Source organism: Zalophus californianus, chromosome 10 (assembly GCF_009762305.2).
Source record: "Zalophus californianus isolate mZalCal1 chromosome 10, mZalCal1.pri.v2, whole genome shotgun sequence".
In the NCBI taxonomy this organism is placed as follows: domain Eukaryota; kingdom Metazoa; phylum Chordata; class Mammalia; order Carnivora; family Otariidae; genus Zalophus; species Zalophus californianus.
Window position 1 is genome coordinate 68,974,377 of NC_045604.1, and position 23,711 is coordinate 68,998,087.

Consider the following 23,711-nt stretch of genomic DNA (forward strand, 5'->3'; position numbering starts at 1 on the left):
TCTGGCTGGAGGTTTGGCCAAGGGGAGGGAACACCGTTTGGCCAAGGGAGTCCAGGAGCACGAGCGAGCTCCTTCTCGCCAGCTCGGTTGTGCCTTTGGACGGTTACTCCAGGTCTCCTCTGCACCATGGCAGGAGGGGCGGCCGTGCTGGCCTGGATGAGCCCAAGGACAGTCCTGGGGCAGCCCCTTCCCCTTGGCTTGAGGACGCGTAAAGCTCCCGGCACCCACGCCTCCCAGCCTCCCGCCCCCCAAGCCCACAGGTCCCCTACATTCTTCCTTGTCCCCGCAGCCGCAGAGCCTCTGGGGCGCATTCGAGGGGCCCTTGGGGTTGGAGCAGGAGATCCCTCCATCGGTCAATGAGCTTAAAGAGGTGACCCGAGCCGCGGGGCGGGGCTGGAGGATGGGCGGGGCCTGCCCAGACGGGCAAGTGGGTGGGGCCTGGACGATGGGAGGGGGTGGGGATGAGGCAAGCAGGTGGGCGGAGCCGGAGTGGCCGGGGTGGACAGGTGGGCGGGGCCGGGGCATGTGGACGGGGTCGACTCTGTCCAGGGGCGGGGATGGGGCTGGGCGGTGGGCGGGGCCGGGCAGGAGGGCAGCGATGAGGCAGGCAGGTGGGCGGGGCCGGGGCCGGTGGGCGGGCCCGAGGGCGGGGTGAGGGGGTTGCGGAGGCCGGGCAGGTGGGTGGGGCCGGATCTGTCCAGGGGCGGGGATGGGGCAGGACGGTAGGCGGGGCCGGAGCGGCCTGCTCGGGGGCCTTCCGGGAGGAGGGGCTGGGAGGAGTGGGCGAAGGGGTGGGTAAGCCTTTCCTGGAGGTGAGCGCCCGGCCGCGGACGAGGACCCTGCGCAGGGGACGGGGCGGGGACCGGGCTGCTGGCGGGGTCGGGCGTCATCCCCACCCGGGGGCGTCCCGGGCCGCTTCGGGCTGTCCTCCCCGGACCCGCGGTGGCCGGCTGGTGCCGGGCTGGTGTCCGGCGGGGGGCCCACCGCGAAGCCCCGGCTCTGACGAGGTCCCTTGCACCCCACCTTTGGAAGGCTGTCAGACTTTGTCACTTTCGCTTTCGTCCCCACCCCCCGGGGGCAGGTGGCTTCACTGTCTTGGAAAAGGGAGACAGCCACGCCCGCGGGGCCGTGGAAATCTCAGAACGCTGCCCAGCTGCCAGACCACAGGCCTGAGCCCCGCCCACCCAGAGCACCGGGAAAACAGCCTCCACGGTAAATATTGTTGGCCTTTACGTTATAAACAATCTGCCGATGAAGACAGGGGAAACCACGGCTGGAATGACATCCTCCCAGGCGTGAGGTGGGTTCGGTTGATTTTCTTAGGGGCGAGGGATGCGCTGTCCCAAGAAGCCTACCCGCAGAGACCATGTTGCGTGGGAATCGGTGACAGGAGCTTTCTCCTCCCCGTGGGTTAGCTATGAAGTCACTTAGTGTTTGAACACTCCTGTCCTGCACAGTGACCCACAAGCAGCTTAATTAACCTGAGCATCCTTAGGTAGTGTCACTATCAATATGATGCCCTGTTCCGACGTCAGGTACATCTGGGACGCCGTCCTCTTGCTCAGTGACTGGAAGAGAGCCCTGGGGATGCTGATGCTGGGGGTGGCCGGCCTGGGGAGCGTGGCTGAATCACTTTTCCCTGCGTTTACTCACCCTGGGTGAGCGTTGAGAAATCTGTCCAGGACCCCTGGATCCCTGACTTGCTTCACCCTTGCTCTCGTGGGTAGAAGACAGTGGCCAGCAACTTCCTGGTATGCCAGGCACAGCCAGTTACAGGGGACATGGTGGGGCAGGGTCTGGGAGAAGGTCTGTGGTGCTAGACACTAATCCCTTAATTGTGGGATTGCGGGCAGGTTCCGTGGGGTTCCAGAGGAAGGGCCCAGGCCAAAACTAATTACTAAGCACATTGTAACAATCACCTGTGCCTCTCAGCCTCCGTGGCACTCCCATCCTAAGTGCTGTCACGTGATCATCCTGAGCATGTCAGCTCTAAGCAAAGCAGGGCATGCTTAGATTCCACTGTCTGAATGCAAAGCTGACCCTGCCAGGTTTTTGGTTTTGTTTTCTTGGAAGAAAGACTTCTCAGGAAGTTGTGTCCAGCATCACAGAGCCTTCTTTGTTGGTTTGCAAGCACTGGGAAGTTCAGCTTTGCTGAGTGTTGAAAGCAGAATAGGCCTGCTTGTTGGTTTCTGCACGCTCACAGACTCAGCAGAAACCCTGGGATGTGCAGTTCCTGGGTCCGGATGTGTGTGACTGAGTCCACCCCACCCGGAATGGAGCCCAGCCTCCGGGCAGCCAGCCCAGGGCGGATTCCACCCTCTGGAAGCTCCCTTGGTCCGGGACCCTGGGCACAGTGCAGGAGAACATGCTCCCAGCAGGGACGTGTTCGCCACCCCCTCTGCCCCAGCTCCAAGTTCCTGCAGAGCCACCAGTGAAATCTTCCCTCCTCTGCGCCTGGCAGGGGAGATGCAGGACCCCTCCTCCTGGCCTGACTCCCTCCTCACCCTCCCCTCTCAAGTGTTGTATAATCTCTCCTCACATTTCCATTCCCCTTCGGTTTTCCTTCACCTGTGCCTTCCCCACAATTGCCTCAGTTTACATCACAATCCCGATGATTTTTGCAGCTCCGTGAGCACAGACTGTCAGTACTTCAGGGGATGCAGAGTGGGGCTTCCCAGCTTTCTGCTCTGGTTGCCCCCCTCACTGCTTCCCCCTGCCCCTGGTCCTGGCAATTTGCTTGGCGGTCAGCGTGCGGGCTTCAGCTGAGTTGCATTTGGGGAGGCTGTCAGAGCCTCTGATGAATTTTCTGTAGACAGGTAGAGATACTCAGCTCCTTGGTGAGCTCTCAAGGAGTTGAAAGGTGTCATGCCTTCAGTTGTTGGTCTTTAATAATCACCTAAATGGAATTACTTTCTTCAATCAGATGTTTTAAAACTGTGCTAAGGAATATATAATGAACAGACCCAAGAGAAGTCATTCTGTTGGGTTTTCAACATACTGTCTTCAGAATACCAGTGCCTCTGGATGCCATGGTGGTTTGGGGGGGACCAGCACCTGAAGATATTAAACGCAGTCAGGCGAGATTTTACATAATTTCCCATGAGTGCAGAAAAGGGAAGCATCAGATCACCCCGGCATAGGGAGAAACTCCGTTTCCTCCGCAGTGTTCCCCTTCAGTGGTTCCTAAAGGGAGTCCGTTTCCGCGAGGTGCACTTGGATAAATGATGTCTGTGTACTTAAGCAAGAAATATTAGCGGGTTATGCGTGCGTCAGTAACCGGTTTCTCTGGGTCGGGCACTGGAGTGTCCCTGGAGAAGTAGAAACTGTTTCTGTGGCTGGTGTAGAGATGATCGCACTGGTGCTCAGAGGCTAGGCACTTGCTCGAGGTCACACATCCATTAAACTGGGAGCCAGGACTTGAATCCAGCTGCAAAGTTAGTCCTCATTCTGATTCCCCCGCCCATGAAAACAGATGCAGAGCTCCGAGCGCGCGTGGGCGGGGTGGATAATCCCTTCTGAGCCCCGTGCGCTCGGGAAGAAGACGACCGGGTCCTGGGCGAGCCCCGCTCCCCGTGCGCCCGCGGATTCCGCCCTCTGCCGCCCCCTGCCCGTCGGCTGGGGGAGCGCCCCGCGCACCTGTGTCCGAGGCTGCGCCGAGCGTAAACCCGCATGGCCTGTCCAGCCCCTCCTCAGAGGGTTCAAGTGATTTCCGTTAGCAACCATCTGATGCTACACCCTCCAGGGCTGAGAAGAGTTGGGGTGAATGTAGTAACGTGGCCCCTTCTCAGAAGTGATCGGGCAGCATCTGGTCAGCAGTGAGCAGTGACGGAGAACAGGTCACTATTCTTGCCACTCAGGCTGCGGTTGGTGAACCCTCCGGGTCAGGATCACCCAGAGGCTTGGTGCAGAGGTAGAGTCTCAGCTCCCAGCCCAGCCTGCTGGCCAAATCTGCTTTTCAGCAACATTTCCCAGTGATTCCTATGCAGAGCACCCTCTCTGTTACCTGTTTAACGGACATGTGACCTCTAGGAAGCACCTAGCCTCTCTGAGCACCAGTGTGATTACCTCTGCAGCGATGCAAAGCGCCAGACATCAGTTCTCCAACTGGCAAGACCCCTCGTCCTCCATCTGTGCCCTGATGATTTCCTAGTCAGTGACCCCTCATTCAGCCCTAATTTACCTAGCCGGACTGCTTAGAAATGTCACACTCTCAAGGCGACCTTAGCCGTCTGCCCAGAAACCTGCCAGTCCTGTGCTCACCGTGGAGCAGTGAGCGTTGTCCACAACCCATGCTTGGTTGAGCCTCAGGAGCCAAATGCCCACCGTGAGGTCGTGGAAGGGACTTTCAGGTCCCACGGAGACCCTTCCTTCCTCAGCACCACAGTGATTTGGTAAAGAATGCATTTGATTGTGAAAGGGTAGAGTTTTCCTCTTGGAGTCACAGGGAAGCGAGTTGCCTGCCTGACTGGCTCCAATGCACACCTTCTGCACCAGGGGCAGAGCCTGAGATTTCCAAGAACCCTTTAGTTCTGAAGTTCCACATGCCTTGACTCACAAAATTGTTTTGGTCTTTTCCAATTAAAATTCTGCTCCATAAGAGACACACCTATAGTTTCAAAATCTTCTACAAGGACAATTGCTGCATGGCATAGAAAAACAGGTGCGTGGGGGCGCCTGGGTGGCTCAGTCAGTTAAGCATCCAACTCTTGGCTTCCGCTCAGGTCATGATCTCGGAGTTGTGAGATTGAACCCCATGTCAGACTCTGCGCTTCTCAGGGAGTCTACTCAGGATTCTCTCTCTCCCTCTGCCCCTCCTCACTGCTCATGCTCTCTCTCTAAATAAATAAATAAAATCTTCAAAAAAGAAAAGAAAAACACGTGCATAATGTTTCTGTTTCTCCCCCTTAATTAGTTTTTCTCCTTTAGGAAAACCAAAGCCCTTTCTCCTGATTCACCAAATTAACACTGACCACCTGCGTCACTGATGAAGTTCCTATGGTCTCGGGAACAGAAGTTGTGGAACAGTTGGGGGACCTGGGCCCCTAGAATGGGGAGGACGTGTCAGGAGCTCCCTGTGTTAGGCCTGGGAGGTGAGTACTCCTGATGAAAATAAATCTTCAGAGTATTAGTGGGGAATATTACTGGGGTGTTTAAGCCGTGCTACTTCAGAGATACGGCATGAATAAAAACCAGGCCCCTGCCCTCAAGAATTGTGCAGCTTCTGAGCAGAGCTGTGCTCTCTGGCTCCCTTGGGTAGCTGGGTGAGGGGTGTGTGTGTCAGTGGGGGACCAGTGGGGAGGTCCCTGGGTTGCCCGGGCAAGGAGGCAGCAAGGCAGTGACCGGAAGGGAGGGGAGTCGATGCTGGCGGTGTCCTGGGGCGACCTCGCAGGATTGGCCACCAGCTGCACCGAGGTCACACCGGAAGCTTCCCCCATTTTGACCTTGCCTACCTCGCTAGGTTTGAAGACTATGTATGCTGAAAACAGAAATACTTGACACAGGGTTGAACCAGTCCGAAGGGCTCAGAATTTGGAGGGAGTGCCACAGATGCCCAGAAGGATATTTCCAGCTGCGTCCAGACAAGCAAGAAGAAGCGACAGGCTCACCCTCAGACGCTGGTGGTGTAATGCTCACAGGTAAGTTGTTCCCTGCCAGGAGGGACATGCCCGCGTGCCCAGGAGCCAACTCCTGCCCAGATCAGGCCCTTCAGGGACTCAGAGAACGCAGACCAGCCCCCAGCACTCTGGGGACCGCAGAGCAGGAGGGACAGCCCAGAGGCACAACGTGGCAAATTCACTCAGGGGACACCTGCCCACGTGGTATGTCCTGGCTGCTGGTGGCATGGCAGAGAACCAAAGAGACAACACCTGTCCTCGGGAGCAGAATTCTGATTTACAGAAAGATGGTTTTTAGAAGGACGTGGCCCTCGAGACAGCATGGCCTCCCTGGTGCCCCCTGGCAGGCCTGTGTCCGTGGGATGCCGTGTTCTGCTCATAAACACATGTGTCCTTTGACTCCACCCGGGGTCCTGGCCTCGAGCCTTTGCGCAAGGCAGACCCAGGCCTCCACACCCGCCTTCGGATTCAGTTCGGAATTTTCATTGCCACATGAACTGTAGAGAAACTCTCCCAGTGCCCATTTGTAAATAAAGTCAGTGTTTTTCTCAGTGAGTCCTCTGCGCCTGCCCACGGTGGGCCGCCACCCACCAGGGAACCACCCAGCTCAGACTCAGGTGCCGCCCGGGGCCCAGGACCGGTATTGTCTGTGAAGGATCGAGGGGCCCCCCAGGCCGAGGCTAAGTGTGGAGATGCACCCAGAGCTCACCCAAGCTTAGGCCAGCCGGTCTGCTGTCCTGGCCGTTAGCTCAAGAAAGGCACCTGCTCTGCTAACGGCTGGGATCAAAGCTAAGTGAATTCAACTCAAATGGGAGAGCAGCTGACCCTTTTCCCTCTGGTCTCATTATCGTAATTAACAGCGCTTGGCAGGAGTGTGGAGCCACATCGCCTGTGCCGCTCCTGCCGCCCTCAGAGCCCAGACACCAGCTGGCTCACACACATGGAATCACGCCACCTTTGGCCTCTGGGACTGGCTTATGTCACTGGGCATGATGTCCTCAAGGTTCGCTAGTCACACCAGCCGTCGGAGTCTCCTCCGTGCTGAGGCTGACTCGTATGTTTTGTGTGCAACGCAGTTTGTCAACCTGCTTGCCTGTCGGTGGTCACGCACATGGTGCTCTTTCTGCCTTCCGTCCCCTTGGGAATGGACCCACAGTGGGATTGTGTCCCGAGGCAGTTCTGGGGTGAGTCAGCATGGCAGCTGTGAGGCTGGCGTATCTGGCATTCTGTGCTTACAATCACCTGGAGCGATTGAGCCCCTCCGGACGCCCCCGCCATCCCCATCTCTCCAAGGGGACCCAGGTACCTGTACTGTTTTCACGTCCCTGGCGATTCTGAAGGACGGCCGAGTTCAAGAACCATTCGTCTACACCAGGGAGTCTCCGGTTTGCGTGTGCAGAAAGTTCACACACTTGCTGAGAGTTCAGAGGCCCACTGTAAGGCTGTGTCCTGCCCCTGGTCTACGGGAGGCCTGGACTTCCTCCCCCCTGTCCCGCCCCCCGGCGACTCTGACCTGCAGCCCTGGTGAGACCTTCTCTGCTCGTCTGTCCTTCATCGAAGCATGAGTGCGCCAGGGCTGGGGAGTGGATCCACCCAGGTCCCTGAGCCTCTGGGACCCGAGTCCACGCCGGCCCCAGCGGGTCCCCAAGCCCGTCCTGCAGGCTCTCCAGGCTCTGCCAGAGGCTCTCAGACAGAACAGCAGCTTCTGTCCTCCGAACTGTTAGCCTTGAATTGAAGCATAGATGCTCCAACACGTGCTTTGACTAACGTGCTTGTTTAATCCACACGCTAGGAAATGTGAATTTCATGTGGGCTCGTGGGCATTTTCTTAGGTTTAAATGAGGAAAACTGGGCCCAGCTGAGCCACCCCATATGTGAATAAACACAACACCCTTGTGAACCTGTCGGGGACCTCGGTCCCCCTCCCGCATCTGCTGTCACTGCTGTCTACCTCGTCCCCCGCCCGGCGCAGCTCAGCGCAAGCCTGGACGCGGGCTCAAGTGACCCTCAAGGTGAAAGCGGTCTCCTGCACCGTGTCTTTCATAACCATGTAACATCTATAAGACGGCGCTACCTTCTCTATCAGGTTTTTTGGTGCCGCCAGGGAAGATTTTGAGTGTTGGACACTAGCCTCCTTTCTCCGGAAGCCCCACTTTTGTCGTGTGAGTTTGCGTAGCATGGGATTTGGGGGAAGGAACACGTACGTCACCTGACGCACTCACAGGTAGCAGGGTAAGCCGTTGTCCATCATCTGCTCAGTAACGATTCAGGAGCGCGTGTCCGCTCCTTGCACCACGAGGTGGCCGCTCTCTGCTGTGGAGCTTGGGGAGACGCAAGCGCATCCTCTGAGACGTGCTCCACATGCACGCACCCCTCCCGCTCCCTCGGCTTCACCCCACGTGGGGGCCCTTGGTCTTCTCTCTTGGACTCCCTGAAGTCCACGCCCGCTCCCACCTGCTCCTGGCGTCGCCACCACCTGTGTCTCTCGTGGAGGTCTGACGGGGTCCGGAGCAACTTCAGAGCCTGGTTCTCATTGTTAGGTTCGACGCGCCCTACAAGAGGACTTGTTCATATTTACTTCAACCCACGTGGGCTTCTGGCTCCCATTCCAGGACCCTCCGCTTGGGCAGTCGTGCCTTCCCGCACCTGTCCGCTCACTTGTCCTGGAACTTGACCCCCCCTGAGGCCCTCCTCAGAGGTAGAAATGTAGTGTCTCACACCTTTCTGTATTTCATATGAAAATCGGCCTGCATTGTATCTTTGTGATACAACCAACATAAGCCCAAATAATTTTCTTTAAAATCTGGCCTTACCCACCTCACTGTTTGTACACGGGCTTGACAGCTCAGCATCTTAGCGCGTGCTGTGTGGGGCTCCCGTGTATCACTTGTTACTGCCATGAGTTCAGGGCCGAGCCCCTTAGCCCAGGGTAGGCATTTGGGGGTCAGCAAGGAGGCTTCTGTAAAAAAGGCAAAAGCGAAACTAGGACATTCGACTGTTATTCTGAGCTGGTGTTACCGCTTGTGTGTCTCTGCAGGGATTTTTCTGTATGGTTATGTAAGATGAGAATTCATTCTGATGTTTGAACAACTTGGGGCCGAGTGAGTTCTTCCTGCAAATACTGGCGGCTCAGTATCAGGATATGTTTATCTTACACTCACTTAAAATCCTCATTTGTGAAATCAAAGTTTCTATTCTGTTCTAGAACAAAGGTTGGCAAACTGTGGTATTTGGACTGCAAAGCCTGAAATGTTTACCATCGGGCTCTTTGCAGAACGTGCTGGTTGTTCCTCGTGAGTGATGGGTTGGAAGGAGCAGCCGTCAGGAGGTCCATGAACCCTGGAAGCTCGGTGCAAAGTCTGGTTCCTGATACGCGTGTGCATCTTTGGAGGTCAAGGAATCAGAGCTATTGGAGTCTCAAAGTATTTAAGAACTACTGTAGAGTGCAGTCCCTGCATGTTGCTTTAGGGCCCCGTTCCCACCGTGAGACAGGAAGAAGGCTGGGGAGACAGAGTGTGGTCTTCCCCAACCACGCGTCTCCCACATCCTCAGTGCTCTTCCTGCCTCCTTCAGAGCACCTCTGAGATTCTGTGTGTGTCTCTAGGAGGATCTCCCTCCCGAGAACCACGCCTCCCACCACGTGGCCCGGTGCTGCCCCAAATTCTGGAACTACAGCCCGAGACGCGTGCTGGGAGCTCAGAGCCTGATGCAGGGTCGCCACAGGAACCCACCATCTCTTGTCCCGTCTCCGTGAAGGTGCCAGGCTGCCCTTCCCAGGCTGGTTCGCTCAGGAATCGGGATGGCAGGGATGGTGTTGTGAGAGCCCGTGCCCTCATAGGGGGCTAGGGCTGGCCTCTGGGGCTGCCGAGGGGCCATAACGCCGCATCTGCCCGTTTCTGCTTGCTTTCTGAGTAGTCTCCACTTTATCTACTGAGATCACTCTGAACTTGAATCCCACTTCCCAAAACACAGGTGTGTCTTCTGTAAATACAAGGTCATTGGCTCCAAGGCCCACCTGAATCCAAAAGAAATTCACTGAGGAAGAAAGCAGCAGTTTTACTTTTGTGACTCAGTCTGATCATCTGTGCGAGGGACAACCACACGCTACGTGGGTGGAAATAGTATGTAAGAATATCTGGCTTTAATCATCGCAGCGCCTACAGTGAACGTGGGAAGAAGGGACTAGAAGCTTTACCTCGAGGCTGCAGTGCTTAGGAAAGCAGCTTTTTACCACAAATGTTTAAATGACCAGACTTTTCCATTCTGAAATGGAATCACACATCTAATCTAATTTACCCATACACAGAATTTTAAAGAAATCAGTGTAATGCCCTAACAGGAATATCCAAAAGAAGTTAAAGGGAAAGTCATTTATGATGAATTAATATGAGCCCCACACTAGGAGGCAAAATGAGTGATTTGGACTCTCAAACTCACATATAAAGAATAAGTTCGGGGCGCCTGGGTGGCTCAGTCATTAAGCATCTGCCTTCGGCTCAGTCATGATCCCAGGGTCCTGGGATCGAGTCCCACATCGGGCTCCCTGCTCCGTGGGAAGCCTGCTTCTCCCTCTCACACTCTCCCTGCTAAAATCTTAAAAAAAAAAAAATAAGTTTGGATTTAAGAGATGTAGGAAAAGATTTATTGGACATTTTTTAAACTTTTTAAAAATTACATTTGACATTTAGAAATGAGGGTCGAATAAACTGGCTTACACGCATGCACACACGCACGTGCACACATGGTTCCAGGCGCCCCCCCCGGGGCCTTGGGCACCATGAAGGGATTTTCTGAAATGGTGAATAACTCCTCGTCAAGCTCCAGATGGAATAAGGTACGATCATCCCTAGATTTACAAGGTGGTCACGTGCCTGGAAAACTCAGTATATAGTAAAACAGTGCAAGAAATACATTGTTGGCCCCGAGAAGAGAGTCGGGCTCTGAGGTAGTTTTGAGCACGGTTTTAGCTTCCGGGGCCACCTGGTGGGACATCCTCCAGCCATGGGCGCCCAGCGAGCCTCCCCGCTCCCTGGGGGGCTCCCGTCACCTCCTCTCTGCGACCAAAACACCCCAAAACTCCCCGCATGCTCACAGGATGCTCCGGCAGAGGCAGCGTCCCCATCGGGAGCCCCTGTGCTACACGGGATGTTTTGTGGATAAAATGCAGTTTCCTTCTTACCAGAGACAGTTCCTCCAGCAGATCGAATGCCCTGACATTTCGCCGGTGGGGTGACTCACTCCACTTTGGATTTCCTTTCTGGCGGCAAGCATCCTTCCCCACCTGCTGCGCTGATGGTGAAGGTAGCCGAGTCAGGGAGACAGACCACAGATAAGGAAAACGGAGGTCGCACAAGGTGATGAAGGACTTGGAAAATACGCAGGGTGGTTTCAAGAGTCAGGGGATGGGGAGTTATTGCGAGTAGTGAGTGTGGGGGAAAGCTCTTGAGGAAGTGTCCACGTGAGATCCAGCCATGTGAGCAGCAAACAGGAAGCAGCATGTGCCAAGGCCCTGAGGTTGAACAGAGTTTGGGGTGGCAGATGGGAGCCCCGTGTGGTGGAACTAACACCGGGCCTCTCTGTTTCCTGTTCTTCCCTCGGGTCTCTGCTCAAATAAAGTATCATTGGGGAGGGCTTTCCCAGCTACTCTACAAATAGCCGCCGGCCCCCGCCCTGGCGGTCCCAGTCTCCATGTTGCCGGTTTATGTTCCTTCTTCTGTTGGGTGTCACCCCTTCCTCACTTGCCTGCACTAGAACATAAGCCTGCGAAGACGAGCGTGGCCTGTTTGTTCACCCCCTCCTGGGCCCCAAACAGCACCCAGCACATGGCGGACGTGCAGCGCACGCTTGTCCAGATGATGCTGGGGAGACAGGTGGAGACAGACCACAGAAGTGAGAAGGAGGGGAGCCGCCTGGGGAACGCAAGGAGAGACCAGAAGTGAGTGGGGACAGGGGGGTCTCCAGGCCATAGACAGGGCGAGCGGCCCACAAGAGGTGCGGGGCCTCCGCTGCTGCCGCCCCTGCCTCAGCCTCGGCAGAAATGGTGGAGAAATGAGCAACCCTGATCAACATTCTTGCCGAGTTCTTCCCCATGATTAGTAAATGCACGGTTCAAATGCCTGGGGTCAACTCCGGGTGCATGCCTACTTCTGATTTGCTGTAATTTGCGTGTCTCAGCCTCAGGGTTTCCATGGAAACCCCACCACAAATCAGCCCCAAGGCGGAACAAAGCCTCTGTAGAGCTGTGGGCCAGCCCCATGGGAAGCTGTCTCCGTGGCCGCGGGTTAAGGCTCTGTGCAGACCCACACCTGCTTACTGTTACCCCCTTCCTTCACCCCATTCTCCATCCTCCAAGCCATGGGGTCCTTCCTCTCCTCCGGAGGTTCCACTCAGAGCAGGCTGAATGCGCCCCCAGCACAGGAGACGGGACGCCTCACCACCCGGCACAGTACTGGGGACACAAGCCAGACGCAGGTATGGATGCCCTGTACTGACGCCCACAGGCTGTTCTAGACCCACCATGACGTCCGATGCTTCGTGGAGATTGACAAAAAGGGCGAGCGTTTGTGTGATGAGATGTGCCATGTGTGATGCGACATACCGTGATATGACGTGCTGTGTGTGATACGACGTGCCGCGCGAGATCCCATGTGCCGTGCGTGATCCCATGTGCCGTGTGTGATCCCATGTGCCATGTGTAATACATGTGCCGTGTGTAATACATGTGCCATGTGTGATCCATGTGCCATGTGTGATTCATGTGCCATGTGTGATCCCATGTGCCGTGTGTGATCCATGTGCCGTGCGTGATCCCATGTGCCATGCGTGATCCTGTGTGCTGTGTGTGATCCACGTGCTGTGTGTGATCCCATGTGTCATGTGTAATACATGTGCCGTGTGTGATGCGACGTGCTGTGTGTGATCCCATGTGCCATGTATGTGGAGCGAGGGCAGAGGGGTAGAGGGGCTTGTGCCCTGGCCAGGGCAGCTGGGGAGCAGCCGTGGAGCCGACAGCAGGTGAGGAGGGGTCCCTGGCAGGGGCGGGGGAGGGGGAACACAAATGTGTCTCTACCTGCTATTTTCTCCAGCTTTCTCTGCAAACCTTGAATAAGTGATTGCATGAACTAATGAATGAGAAACAGACTGTTACAAAGATCAAGAACCTCTGAGGTACTTAGAACAGCGCTTACTACACAGTGTAAGCCAGAACGAGAAGCGCTATCTGCACTGACACGTCAGCCACGGCCACGCCACGGGGTCTGGAGGGGTGGGCGCATCATGGGGGAGCCCCTGAGTCCTAGGGGCCCGGGTGCGATGCCTTGAGCTGGGACAGCTATGTTTCCGTCCTCCCTCCTTCCCCGCAGGATCATGGGAGGCCACCTGGACTTTCTGTTCGGGGTGATGCTTGCAGCCAGCCCTGTGCTTGTGATTCCTTCCTGTGCCTCTGACGGTCTGAGGGCCTTGTATCGCTCCTGCAACCTCACCCAGGTGCCCCCGGTCCCCAGCACCACCCAGACCCTCCTGCTGAGCTTCAACTACATCCAGACTGTCACAACCACATCCTTCCCCTTCCTGGAGCGGCTGCAGCTGCTGAGCTTGGGACTCAGTTTATCCCCTTCACCATTGGCAGAAAACCCTTCAGAAAGCTGCCCAACCTGAGGGTCTTGGACCTGGGCAAGAGTCAGGTGGATTTCCTGCATCGCGATGCTTTTCAGGGGCTGGCCCACCTGCTTGAACTTGGACTCTTCCACTGTGGTCTGCCTGATAATATATTAAAAGATGGTTATTTCAGAAACTTAGAGTCTTGTCTCACCTGGACCTGTCCAAGAATCAGATTCATAGCCTTAACCTTCATCCTTCATTCTGGGAATTGAATTCCCTGAAGTCCATTGATTTTTCCCTCAACCAGATCCCCATTGTGTGTGAACTTGAGCTCCAGCCGCTGCAAGGGAAAAATGCTCTCCCTCTTAAACCTCGCTGCCAGTCACCTGTACAGCAGGGTCTCCGTGGACTGGGGCACGTGCATGAACCCGTTTACAAACATGGTCCTAGAAACCCTGAACGTTTCTGACAACGGCTGGACCGTGGACATCACGGGAGCCAGATCTCTCTGGTTCTGGCCCACCACATTATGGGGTCCGGGTTTGGCTTCCAGAACATCAGGGACCCCGACCGGGACACATTTGCTGGCCTGGCCAGGAGTGCGGAGCTGCAGCTGGATCTGTCCCATGGCTTCATCTTCTCCCTGAACTTCCGACTCTTTGAGGCCCTCAAGGACTTGAAGCTCCTGAACCTGGCCCAAAACAAAATAAACAGGATTGCAAGAGAAGCATTTTATGGCCTCAACAGCCTCCACGTTCTCAACATGTCATATAACCTCCTGGGGGAGCTTTATAATTCTGATTTCTGTGAACTCCCTCAGGTAGCCTATATCGATCTTCAAAACAATCACATTGGGATCATTCAGGACCAGACCTTCAGATTCCTGAAAACATTACATACCTTGGATCTCCGGGAAAATGCTCTTAAAACAATTCCTTTTCTGCCAAGCCTAGACACTATCTTCTTGGGTAGCAATAAACTGGCAGCCTTGCCGAACATGAGACTTAAAGCCAAGTTCATCCACTTGTCAGAGAACAGGCTGGAAGATGTGGATGATCTCTATTTCCTCCTCTGCGTCCCTGACCTCCAGGTCCTCATTCTGAATCAAAACCGCTTTTCCTCTTGCAGCCGAGCTCACGGCCCAACAGGGAGCCTCAGCTTAAGAAAAGCTTTTCCTTGGAGGAAACATGTTGCAGCTTGCCTGGGAAACCGGCTTCTGCTGGGATGTGTTCAAGGGGCTCTCATGGCTCCAAATCCTGTATCTGAACAACTACTTGGCCTTCCTCCCGCCCGGGGCACTTAGTCACCTGACTGCGCTGAGGGGCCTCGACCTCAACTCCAACAGGCTGATTCAGGCTCTTGCTCCTGGCGACTTGCCTGCTAACCTGGAGGTGCTGGACATGTCCAGAAACCAGCTCCTGTCCCTGGACCCCAACTTGCTGGCGTCCCTCAGAGCCGTGGACATAATGCACACCAGGTTCATCTGTGAGTGTGACCTCCATCCTCTCATTACTTGGCTCAACCAGACCAACGTCACTGTATTTGGGTCTCGTGCAGATACCTACTGCACGTACCCCAACACACTCACAGGGATGCCCCTCTCCTCTGTTTCCATGGAGGGCTGCGATGAAGAGGAGGTCTTGAAGGCCCTAAAGTTGTCCCTTTTCGTCTCCTGCATGGTCACCCTGACTCTGTTCCTCGTGACCATCCTCACGGTCACCAAGCTCAGGGGGCTTTGTTTCATGTGTTACAGGGCTGCCCAGAGACTGCTGCCCACGGTCCATGCCGAGCACTGTGAGTCCGACACGTACAAATACGAGGCCTACCTCTGCTCTCGGCAGAGACTTTGAGTGGGTGCAGAGGGCTCTGCTCAGATATCTGGATGGTCAGATTCAACCTGTGCTTTGAAGAAAGAGACTTTGTCCCGGGGCGGGAGCACGTCGCCAACATCAAGGATGCCGTGTGGGGCAGCAGGAAGGTGGTCTGCCTCGTGAGCAGACACTTCCAAGACGGGTGGTGCCTGGAAGCCTTCACTTACGCCCAGAGCAGGTGCGTGTCTGACCTGGACAGCGCCCTCATCCTGGTGATCGTCGGGTCCCTGTCCCAGTACCAGCTAATGAAGCATCAGTGCATCAGAGGGTTCATGCGGAAACGGCAGTACTTGAGGTGGCCCAAGGATCTCCAGGACGTTGGCTGGTTCCTTCACACACTCAGCACATTCTGAAGAAAGAGAAGGATGCCAACACGGACAGTAGCATCCAGCTGCAAACTGTGGCAACCGTCTCCTAGTCAAGGAGCATTTCGAGCTAATCCCAAGCCACAGATAACTCTTACCATTTCAGGGTCCTGTTTTGGAGAGGTTTTTGTTTTTTTCCTACTAGGAAAACAACATAGCTCTTGATTCCCATAGCCACGGGATGCCTGGTCTCACTGACCCAGAAATGGAAAGGAATCCTGTTTTCTCCAGTCGCGCTGACCACAGGCCACGCCCTCGTCGTGGGAAGGGCCCGGGAGAGGGGTCCCAGAGGGCTGCGAGCCTTCCTCTGGCGCTTGCTCTCGGTCGCTCGGTCGGCAAGGGGCGCCCTCTGCTCCGCAGAACAACACTGACGAAGAAGCACAGAAAAGAGGGCGTTTCCTGCTTCTGCCACAGGGATGGTGCCGCCGCTCGGTGCCAGTCCCGCTCCGTCTGGGGGCAAGCCGTGGCCCCACGGAAGCGGGCGGGACAGTACCTGGATCTCATTGCAGCTGTAGCGCTCTCCCTGTTCCTCGCGAGTTCTTCTTCGCACGCGGCCTGCATTCCCCTCCTTTCTCTCCCACACCCCGCTCGTCAGCTGCACACAGATATCAGGCCTGTTGCAGGCCTGATTCTGCTGCTCGGGGTGGCTGTGTGACTGTTAGCACGTGACACACCCTCTCTGGGCCTGGTTTCTCATCTGCGGCCCGGTGCTATCTACCAAGGACCTCAGGCTTCTCAGATCTGCCCTGCTGTGGCCCCAAGGGCGTGTGCACAGGGAGGCGCCTTCTGGAGGCAGTGGGAACTTCTCTGAAGTTGTATTTTTTTTATCTTAAATCTCTACATATTTTGCATTCTGTCTTTTTGCGTGTTTATTTTAATACAGAAATGTTTTTCTGCAAAAGTACTTAGAAAATTTAAACCAAGGAAGGTGGGCCAGAATATTGCCCAAGGCTTCATGCACAGCACCCCCAAACTCAGCAGCCCCAGCTCGGCTGTCACATTTGAGGGGTGCCCCTAGGCCTAGGGCCTAGTGCTCCAAAATGTCCTTCCTGTCCCTGTGCCCTTGGCCCTGACTCCTCCAGAACACACATCCCCCGACTCCACCTCTTCCTTCTGGAACGTTCTTCCAGCTCTGCACATCCATCCTTTATGTTCTTCAAAACCCAGCCCATGCGGCCTCCTGGGAGACCTCCAACCCAGCATCCTCTCTCCCTTTTGTGCAAATTCTCGACACCTTACCTGTTCTTCTAAAACGCACTTACGACTTCCTGTGAGAGTCATGGGGCTGTCTGGCCCCTCGCCCCTCTGGACTACGAGCTCCCTGGGCAGACCTTTCTTCGATGTCCCAGCCTCACTGGCCGTCACAGACCACATATGGTTTGGGGGAGGAATTCCTTCTCTCCGTCCTCATCCCCATCTGCCTGGTGAATTTCCATTCCTGTAACCCTACAGATTTTTGTCCCTGGCCTAGACTGTGAGCCCATGATGGCAGGGATGTTGTCTTGTTCATCATTGTAGCCTAAGCCCCATACGGTGCCTGGTCCATAGTACATGCTTAATAAGGGCCTGGTGCATGGATGAGGTGTGCTGCGAAGCCCAGCATCCCTGGTGTCAGTGCCTGCTCCTGGGAGGTGCTGGGTGCTGGGTGGGGAGCAGAAGGGCTGGGAGCTCGAGGCTCATTTCAAACCATGCAGCATGGCGTGGGGCTCCTGGGTTGAGGGATGGTCACAGTTTTGATGAGCAGCCGGGGGTTGGGCTAGAATGAGGGGATGGAGAGATTGGATGGGGGTTGGAGGGGTGGAGGGATGGTGTGATGGAGGAATGGGGGATGGGGATGAAGGGGTGGGGGATGGGGTGGGGGATGGGGATGAAGGGGTGGGGGATGGGGATGAAGGGGTGGGGGATGGGGTGGGGGTTGGGGATGAAGGGGTGGGGGGTGGGGTGGGGGATGGGGATGAAGGGTAGAGGGATGGGGTAGGGAGATAGGGGGATGGAGGGGTGGGGGTACAGGGGAATGGGGAATGAAGGGATAAAGAAGGAAGACGGAGAAAAGCACTTCTCATGAGTGTTCTACTAGGAAAACACCCCCACACCAAGGCCGTAGGAACAGTTGTAAGCTGGAATGTGGAAGACGGTAACAGGCCACTGACTCAGGACAAAGCTTCCTGCCCCTCGGGGCAGCCATGCTTCTCCCCACGCTGCAGGAACCTGGTCTTGCATCAGGACCATCAGGAAGGGTGCTCCCTTGTCCTGGCAGCGTGGGGGTTCGGGGGGCAGGGTTACCTCAGGTACCCCCTTGCTTTGGGTGACTGTCCCCATGACTTTTCCAAGCCAAAGCCAGACCTGTAAAGGACAAGGGTGAGTGTATCCGTGGGAACAGTAAGTTGGGACATAAGGAGGGAGTCCATCCCACAACCCTTTCTAATCCTCTTGCTCAAAAATCCAAATAGCAGTAATCTTCCTAACGAAACACATTTAAAAAGCACCTTTTGACGTTTCTTCATAGTTTATGGGGTGGGGGGCGCCTGTTCACAGCAGATGTCCCGGCCACTGTTGAACTCAACAGGCCACTCTAATTTATTCCTGAATTTCTCTTTTCTGGCAAAGACCCCAGACATTCCTCAGTTCTTTTCATTTGACTTGCCTCCCATCAGCCGACCCAACAGCTGGAATTCTGTTTCAGGCCATTTTTCCAAGTGTTGCTTCACAAGACCTGGCAGGAGGAAAGCCTGGCCGGGTCACGGGATGGTGACGTGGGCGCCAGGCGGTCAGTGGAGAAGCTCCTTGCTGAGCTGCCGTGCTTGCCTCCTGTGTCACAGCATCACCGTCCATAGAGAGGTCCCTCAGGGTCACTCTCAAGCGGGAAGAACTACAGTCTAAGAATGGGGAGAGCTTGCTGTATGTGAGACAGACTATTCTGGAAAAATCTAGACTCTTCTTCGGGGCTGCTAGAAACGTCTAAGGGAATCTGACTCATGGCTCCAAATACACTTGACTTTGAAAGTTTCCTCTCAACCACGTGAGTCTGCAGTGAAGAACGTAGTCTCTACATGACGTAAAGTAGATGTGGCTGAACGTTTGCGATCATGAAGTAAGTCTGTTGGGAGAACGGAAGAATAGGGAGCACACATGCCTCGTCTACCACAATAAAAAATCGATACAAGACGTCTGGAACGTTAAATCAAGAGCCAGCATTCTGCGTGTGTATTTAGAAATAGGGAAATGCCAGAAAGAAGAACTGGACAAGTGAGTGGTGATTGCGGGATTCCTGCTGCTTCCACGGGGACACTGAGTGAAGCTGGAGACGTGAGTGCTATGGGCAGAGCTTGCAAGGAATTTGCAGGCCCCGCTCAGGCACCGTGGTCCAGGCCACCAGGACAAGGCGGCTTTATTCCTGACTTTGGGCTGGAAATCGTGTTTCTTTTCCGACGGCAGGCACCTCGCCTCCCCAGGAAGGTCGCCTCCCTGAGACACGACAAAACTCAGTGACATCATGTCTCATCCGGCCCCTGCAGGAAGCAGGTGTTTTGTCGGAGTTTTCCCGCTGCCCTGACCTGGGCTTGCCACTCGAGCAGCCCTGAGGACCTAACGCTTGAGGCTGCGTTTGTGGTTTTTCCGATGACCTTGGCCGTCCTTGCTCCCGGCTCTCTCCCTGCTGCTGCTGTGTTATACGGCCAGCATCGTCCAGGTCTGCAGGTCGTGCCAAGCCTGGAGAGGTTTGCAAAAATAAGTCACCAGGGTTCTGTGTGCCGGGCCATTGAAAACAAGAGGACCTTTTGGGAGAGGGCCTGGAGGAAGACCTTCGGGCACAGGAGTCAAACAAAGGGAAGGAGGCGGGTGTGGGGCCACTGGCCGGCGCAGGCACAGCCACCAGATGAGCATTGTCCGAGGACGCGGCTGCAGAGAGCACTGTGCGCGTGGCACCCTAGTCAGCTGGGTGTGGTTGAACTGCCTGGAGCACCAGGTTTGGGGTTTTTGTTGTTGATCGCCCCCCAGCTCCAAATTAAAAGAAGCAAGGAGTGTGGTTCTTCACAAAATAACCGTGTGTCGAGGCCGGGCGGAGCCTGGGGAGCACACAGGCCACCAGCTTTCCGTGGCTCCGTGAGGCTGGACACCCGCCCCTGGGCTCTGGGGCAAAACCAGCCCATTTTCTGAGACGGAAACCCATGGGCTGTTCTCTTTCTAACAAACATGGATCCCACGTGGACGCGTCGATGCGTTTGCACAAACGTCTGCAGCAGTGTGAGCGCCTCCTCGGTCAAGACGGGGAGTATTTCTGTCGCCTTGAGAGTGGCCTCCTGCCCCTTCCCGGCGGAACCCGCCACTGCCCCACCGCAGGCGGCCAGGGTCAGGGTTCCCGCCAACACGGGGGAGCTGAACTTCACGTAAATAGGCATTCAGTTAACCCCTTGCATCTGGCTGGACACTGAGCAGTCTGCTCCTCTTCACACATTTTATGGATTCACACGCAGGTGTTTGTGCTGCCTCCCGCTGAGGCTCTTCCTCAGCCACAGAACGAACAGCGTTGCTGCGTGCAGAGCTGGTGCGGCCGTTCCCTCACAGCCTCCTGTGCACCTGCTCCCATCTCTCTGGGGTAAATAACGGGGGTGAAAGGGTCGCAGAGGAGTGTCCGCCCGGCACTTTCCAGAATGGCTGTGATGGCTTTCACGGCTGCCAAGGGCGTGAGGCTCTGCGGGCCCCACAGGCCCCAGCCCGTGGCGGGCGCCCTCCCACCTGCATTTTCCTGCCGACCCTTGTGGGAGCACCGGGGCAGTCAGGAGCCGGGTGGCCAAGGGTGAAGGCCTGAAAGGCTGGTGGGGGCCACTCTGCGAGGCGCCTGGGCCCCATCTGCCGCCCACCCGCACCCGCCGTGTCTGGGCTCCTTGCGGCAGCCCCAAGAGCAGGCGGCAGGTGGGCACACTCCCAGGCACAGCCCCAAACACCTTCCACACGTTCACAGGAGGAAATGCAGACCCATGAGGGACGAGCAACCTGCTCAGCTAGTAAGTCGTCCACCCCCGGGTTCTTTGGACTCTGCTTCTCTGTAGCCACTGAAAGTCCCCATTCTCCCCCCATTGCGGCTGCTCTCCATGCAGGGACAGACCCCTCAAGGCCTGTGCCGACTGGGGACACATCCTGAACCAACATGCTCCGGACAAGCCTGAGTATCCGCCACGCCCCGGAGGCCGAGCCCGTGTGGCCACGAGGGGCCCTTCACTTCACGACGGCTCAGGGGAAACTCACACAGAAAGGAACGGACAAGGCTCAGTCATGGAGTGTTGTGGGTTCAGTTTTGTCCCCTTGGAAGCTCGTGTGCTTCAGACCCAAACCCAGTAGCTCAGGTGTCACCGAATGCGGAGACCTGCTTGTTGCAGACGGAATTATGGTCCTGCCCCCTCTTGTCCACGGGGCACATATCCCACGAGCCCCAGTGGACGCCTGAGCCGCAGACAGGACTGAACCCCGTCCGACTAAGCGTTTCCTGCACAGAGATGCCTGTGGTCAAGTTTCACCGAGAAGTTAGGCTGGTAAGCGATTAACAGCGGTGACTGACGGTCCTGAGCAACAGCTGGGCATGGAAGTGTCACAGTGTTAGGGACTCTGGGTCCTTCTGACGAGCTGCTTCCCGACCACGGTCGACCTCACAACTGAGATGCGGGAAAGGGACCTGGCGGGACTTTTGTAGTTTGAAGGGGTGGCCATGGAACAGGGCAGACGCAGGGCCGGGGCTCTGTCTCCACAAAGGGGACTCTGGACGCAGACGCTCCGCGGGGAGAACGGCGTGCTCAGGTTCTAGCGGCGGTCAGGGCCTGGTGTCTATGCCCCAGGGAGCGCCTGAGACGCTGCAAACCGCCAGAAGCCGGGGACAGCGCGACACAGGGTGTCCCCAGCCTGAGAGGGAACCCACTGCGGCCACCGTGCCTGGCGTCCAGCCTCCGGACTAGACCACAGAAGTCTGTTGTGTAAGCTGCCCAGTTTGCGGTGATTTGTTTCGGCAGCCGTCGGGGGGTAGGGGGCGCAGGGCAGTCGGAGACATTCCTAGCCCGCCGGACAGCAGAGAACAAGACAGAGTGTCTGTGGTCAGACAAGAATCTTCCCTTGACTTCGGTGCCATCCCGCCACAGAGCCTCAGTCCAGTGTGGACAGAGAAGCTGGGCCCCGGGGCTGTGGGTGGCCAGGAGGTGCCTGCAAGGCGGAGGCGGTTCCTGGGCCAGTGGCTCTGGGCTGTGAGGGGTCCTGTCACCCCACATGCGCACCCTCGTGGGGCAGTGCCCACGCCAGACCCTGGGACATGGTGTCCGTGGGGTCTGACCCACCCCAACACCTGCCCCACGCCCTCCGGCCCATAACTGGGAGACAGAGGAGGACACATTGCCACCTATCCCTGCGACCCGGCACCCGGCCCTCTGTCACAGAACACATGGCCCGAGGCCCGACGCTGGGGCAGGTGGGACAGCCGAGGCGGCCACACCCATCACTCGGAGCCGATGAAGCTGCTTTTCAATCCCACGTAGGGCCTGGACTTAATCTGTGACTTTGGGGCAAATCAGCGAACTCTTCTGAGTTTACGTTTCCTCATTTGTTTTATGGGACGAAGAGTAGGGTTTTATGATGTTATCCAAGCCCATCTGGATACGTGGCATCTCGCTTAGGTGCGGCAACCCTGGGGGCCTTCACTAGTTCTGCTTCTGCCTCTCCTGAGACAGACATTCCCCATTGGGCGGTGTCTGCTGCCGGCGACAGCCGGGTCCTCTTCCCGAGCACGGTGGCCCCTTTGGGACTGTCGGGGACCAGCCACGGGGATGGCAACAAAACCAGTGAGCCACGTGTGCTCCCTCCTCCCGTCTGCAGTCTAAAATGTGCTTGTGTTTGCAGCAAGGAAGCTCTAGCTCTTTCCCTCCATTTTAGAACTTCCTGTGTATCTGAGGATGGACCCTCCCGTGTATTATGTTCTTCAGGAAAAACAGTGGCATTTCGAAGGCGCTCTCAGCCACCCTGCTTCACCCTCACAGTACAGACCCCAGTGAAGCTAGGTCGATGCTTACGATGAGATGAACCTGCTTTTCCACACCCGACACCCAGGGCGAGTCCGGGCTGATGGAGGAAGCAGACGTGACCACTAGATGGCAGCCGCGAGACACGCGCTTGGTCGGGTCGGTGCCTGGACGGTTCCCCAGGAGGCCCAGCCCTGGCCCAGCCCTAACTCTGACCTTCCAGAGACAGCAGGGCCAGAGGGCCTTCGTGTCTAGGCTGGGTCTCTCTACAGAGAGCTCCGAAGGGCAGCGGCAGTCTGGGGTCTCCTGCGGCCCCGGGGTCACAGGACCGATGGCCAGCTGCTGTTGGGTGCAGTTTCGTGAGCTACGGGTTATGCAAGGCAGGCGGACTTCAACTGGTTATATACGATCGGTGTTTAAAGCCATTATTGTTTAAAAACTCGACTTTGGTGCTGGCCGGCTTGGTGCTAATGGCCTCAAGCACATGGTGAAGTAAACCACACGGGCCCCTTGTAACCCGTTATGCAGGACACCCCTGTATAAAGAAAATAGTAGGTGCGATGCAGGGCCTCCTTCGATCGCTCCCTGTTCTCCGCCACCACAGGGCCGATGCAAACAGCTGCAGGGTCGTCCCCAGACTGCTGCCTGACCAGCTCAGACCCCCGTCCCCGTGGGAATAAAGCCCCACACAGAGGCAGCCATGGCACAGGAGTGCCCCAGAGCCCGGGAGCAGGCCTGCCGCCTGTCACCCCCGAGGTCACCGTCTCCACACAGACACTTCTGAGGTAAGAACAGACTAAGCTTCAGAGCATCTCGAAGGTCCACGCCACAACCTCGGCTCAGTTCAGTCGGCAGGTCCTTCATCAGCCCGGCCAGGCCAGGGGACAATGCACTTGGACGCTGGACTGTCCTTGTCAATGAAATTCTGAGCTGGTTATAAAAACAGAAGTCAAATAGTGCCATCACATCTGAGATGCCACCGACTGTCCTTTATTTGATGAACCACTAACACGTTGGCCAATTGTATAACGCATCCTGGTTGTTCAGTGTCTACTGTGAAAACACGGGCTTCCAAATCGGCGGATGCAGTCGGTGCGATGTGGCTGAGCCCACGCTCCTCCCGCAACGCACGCCTCCCACCCTGTGGTGATGAGAAGGTCTCTGAGGTCCCTTTCTGCTCCCACACCCCAGGGCGAGGCTCAGAGTGCTTTCTCCGGGCCCAGACGCCCCCTGGGTCTCTCAGACATGAGGAGACTCCACACCTGA

The 23,711-nt window shown here is 56.4% G+C and overlaps 1 protein-coding gene across 1 annotated transcript; it reads left to right on the forward strand.

Annotated features, from left to right (window-relative positions):
* The first annotated feature begins 796 nt into the window (after window positions 1–796).
* TLR5 (toll like receptor 5) lies at window positions 797–16,283 on the forward strand. Its single transcript, XM_027613355.2, is given in 12 exon segments — window positions 797–1,300; window positions 4,927–5,090; window positions 5,459–5,636; window positions 12,977–13,200; window positions 13,203–13,412; window positions 13,415–13,569; window positions 13,571–13,709; window positions 13,712–14,376; window positions 14,378–15,045; window positions 15,047–15,100; window positions 15,102–15,427; window positions 15,430–16,283. Coding segments are annotated over 10 exon segments (2,604 nt in total). The 5' UTR covers window positions 797–1,300; window positions 4,927–5,090; window positions 5,459–5,547; the 3' UTR covers window positions 15,504–16,283.
* Window positions 16,284–23,711: the final 7,428 nt, after the last annotated feature.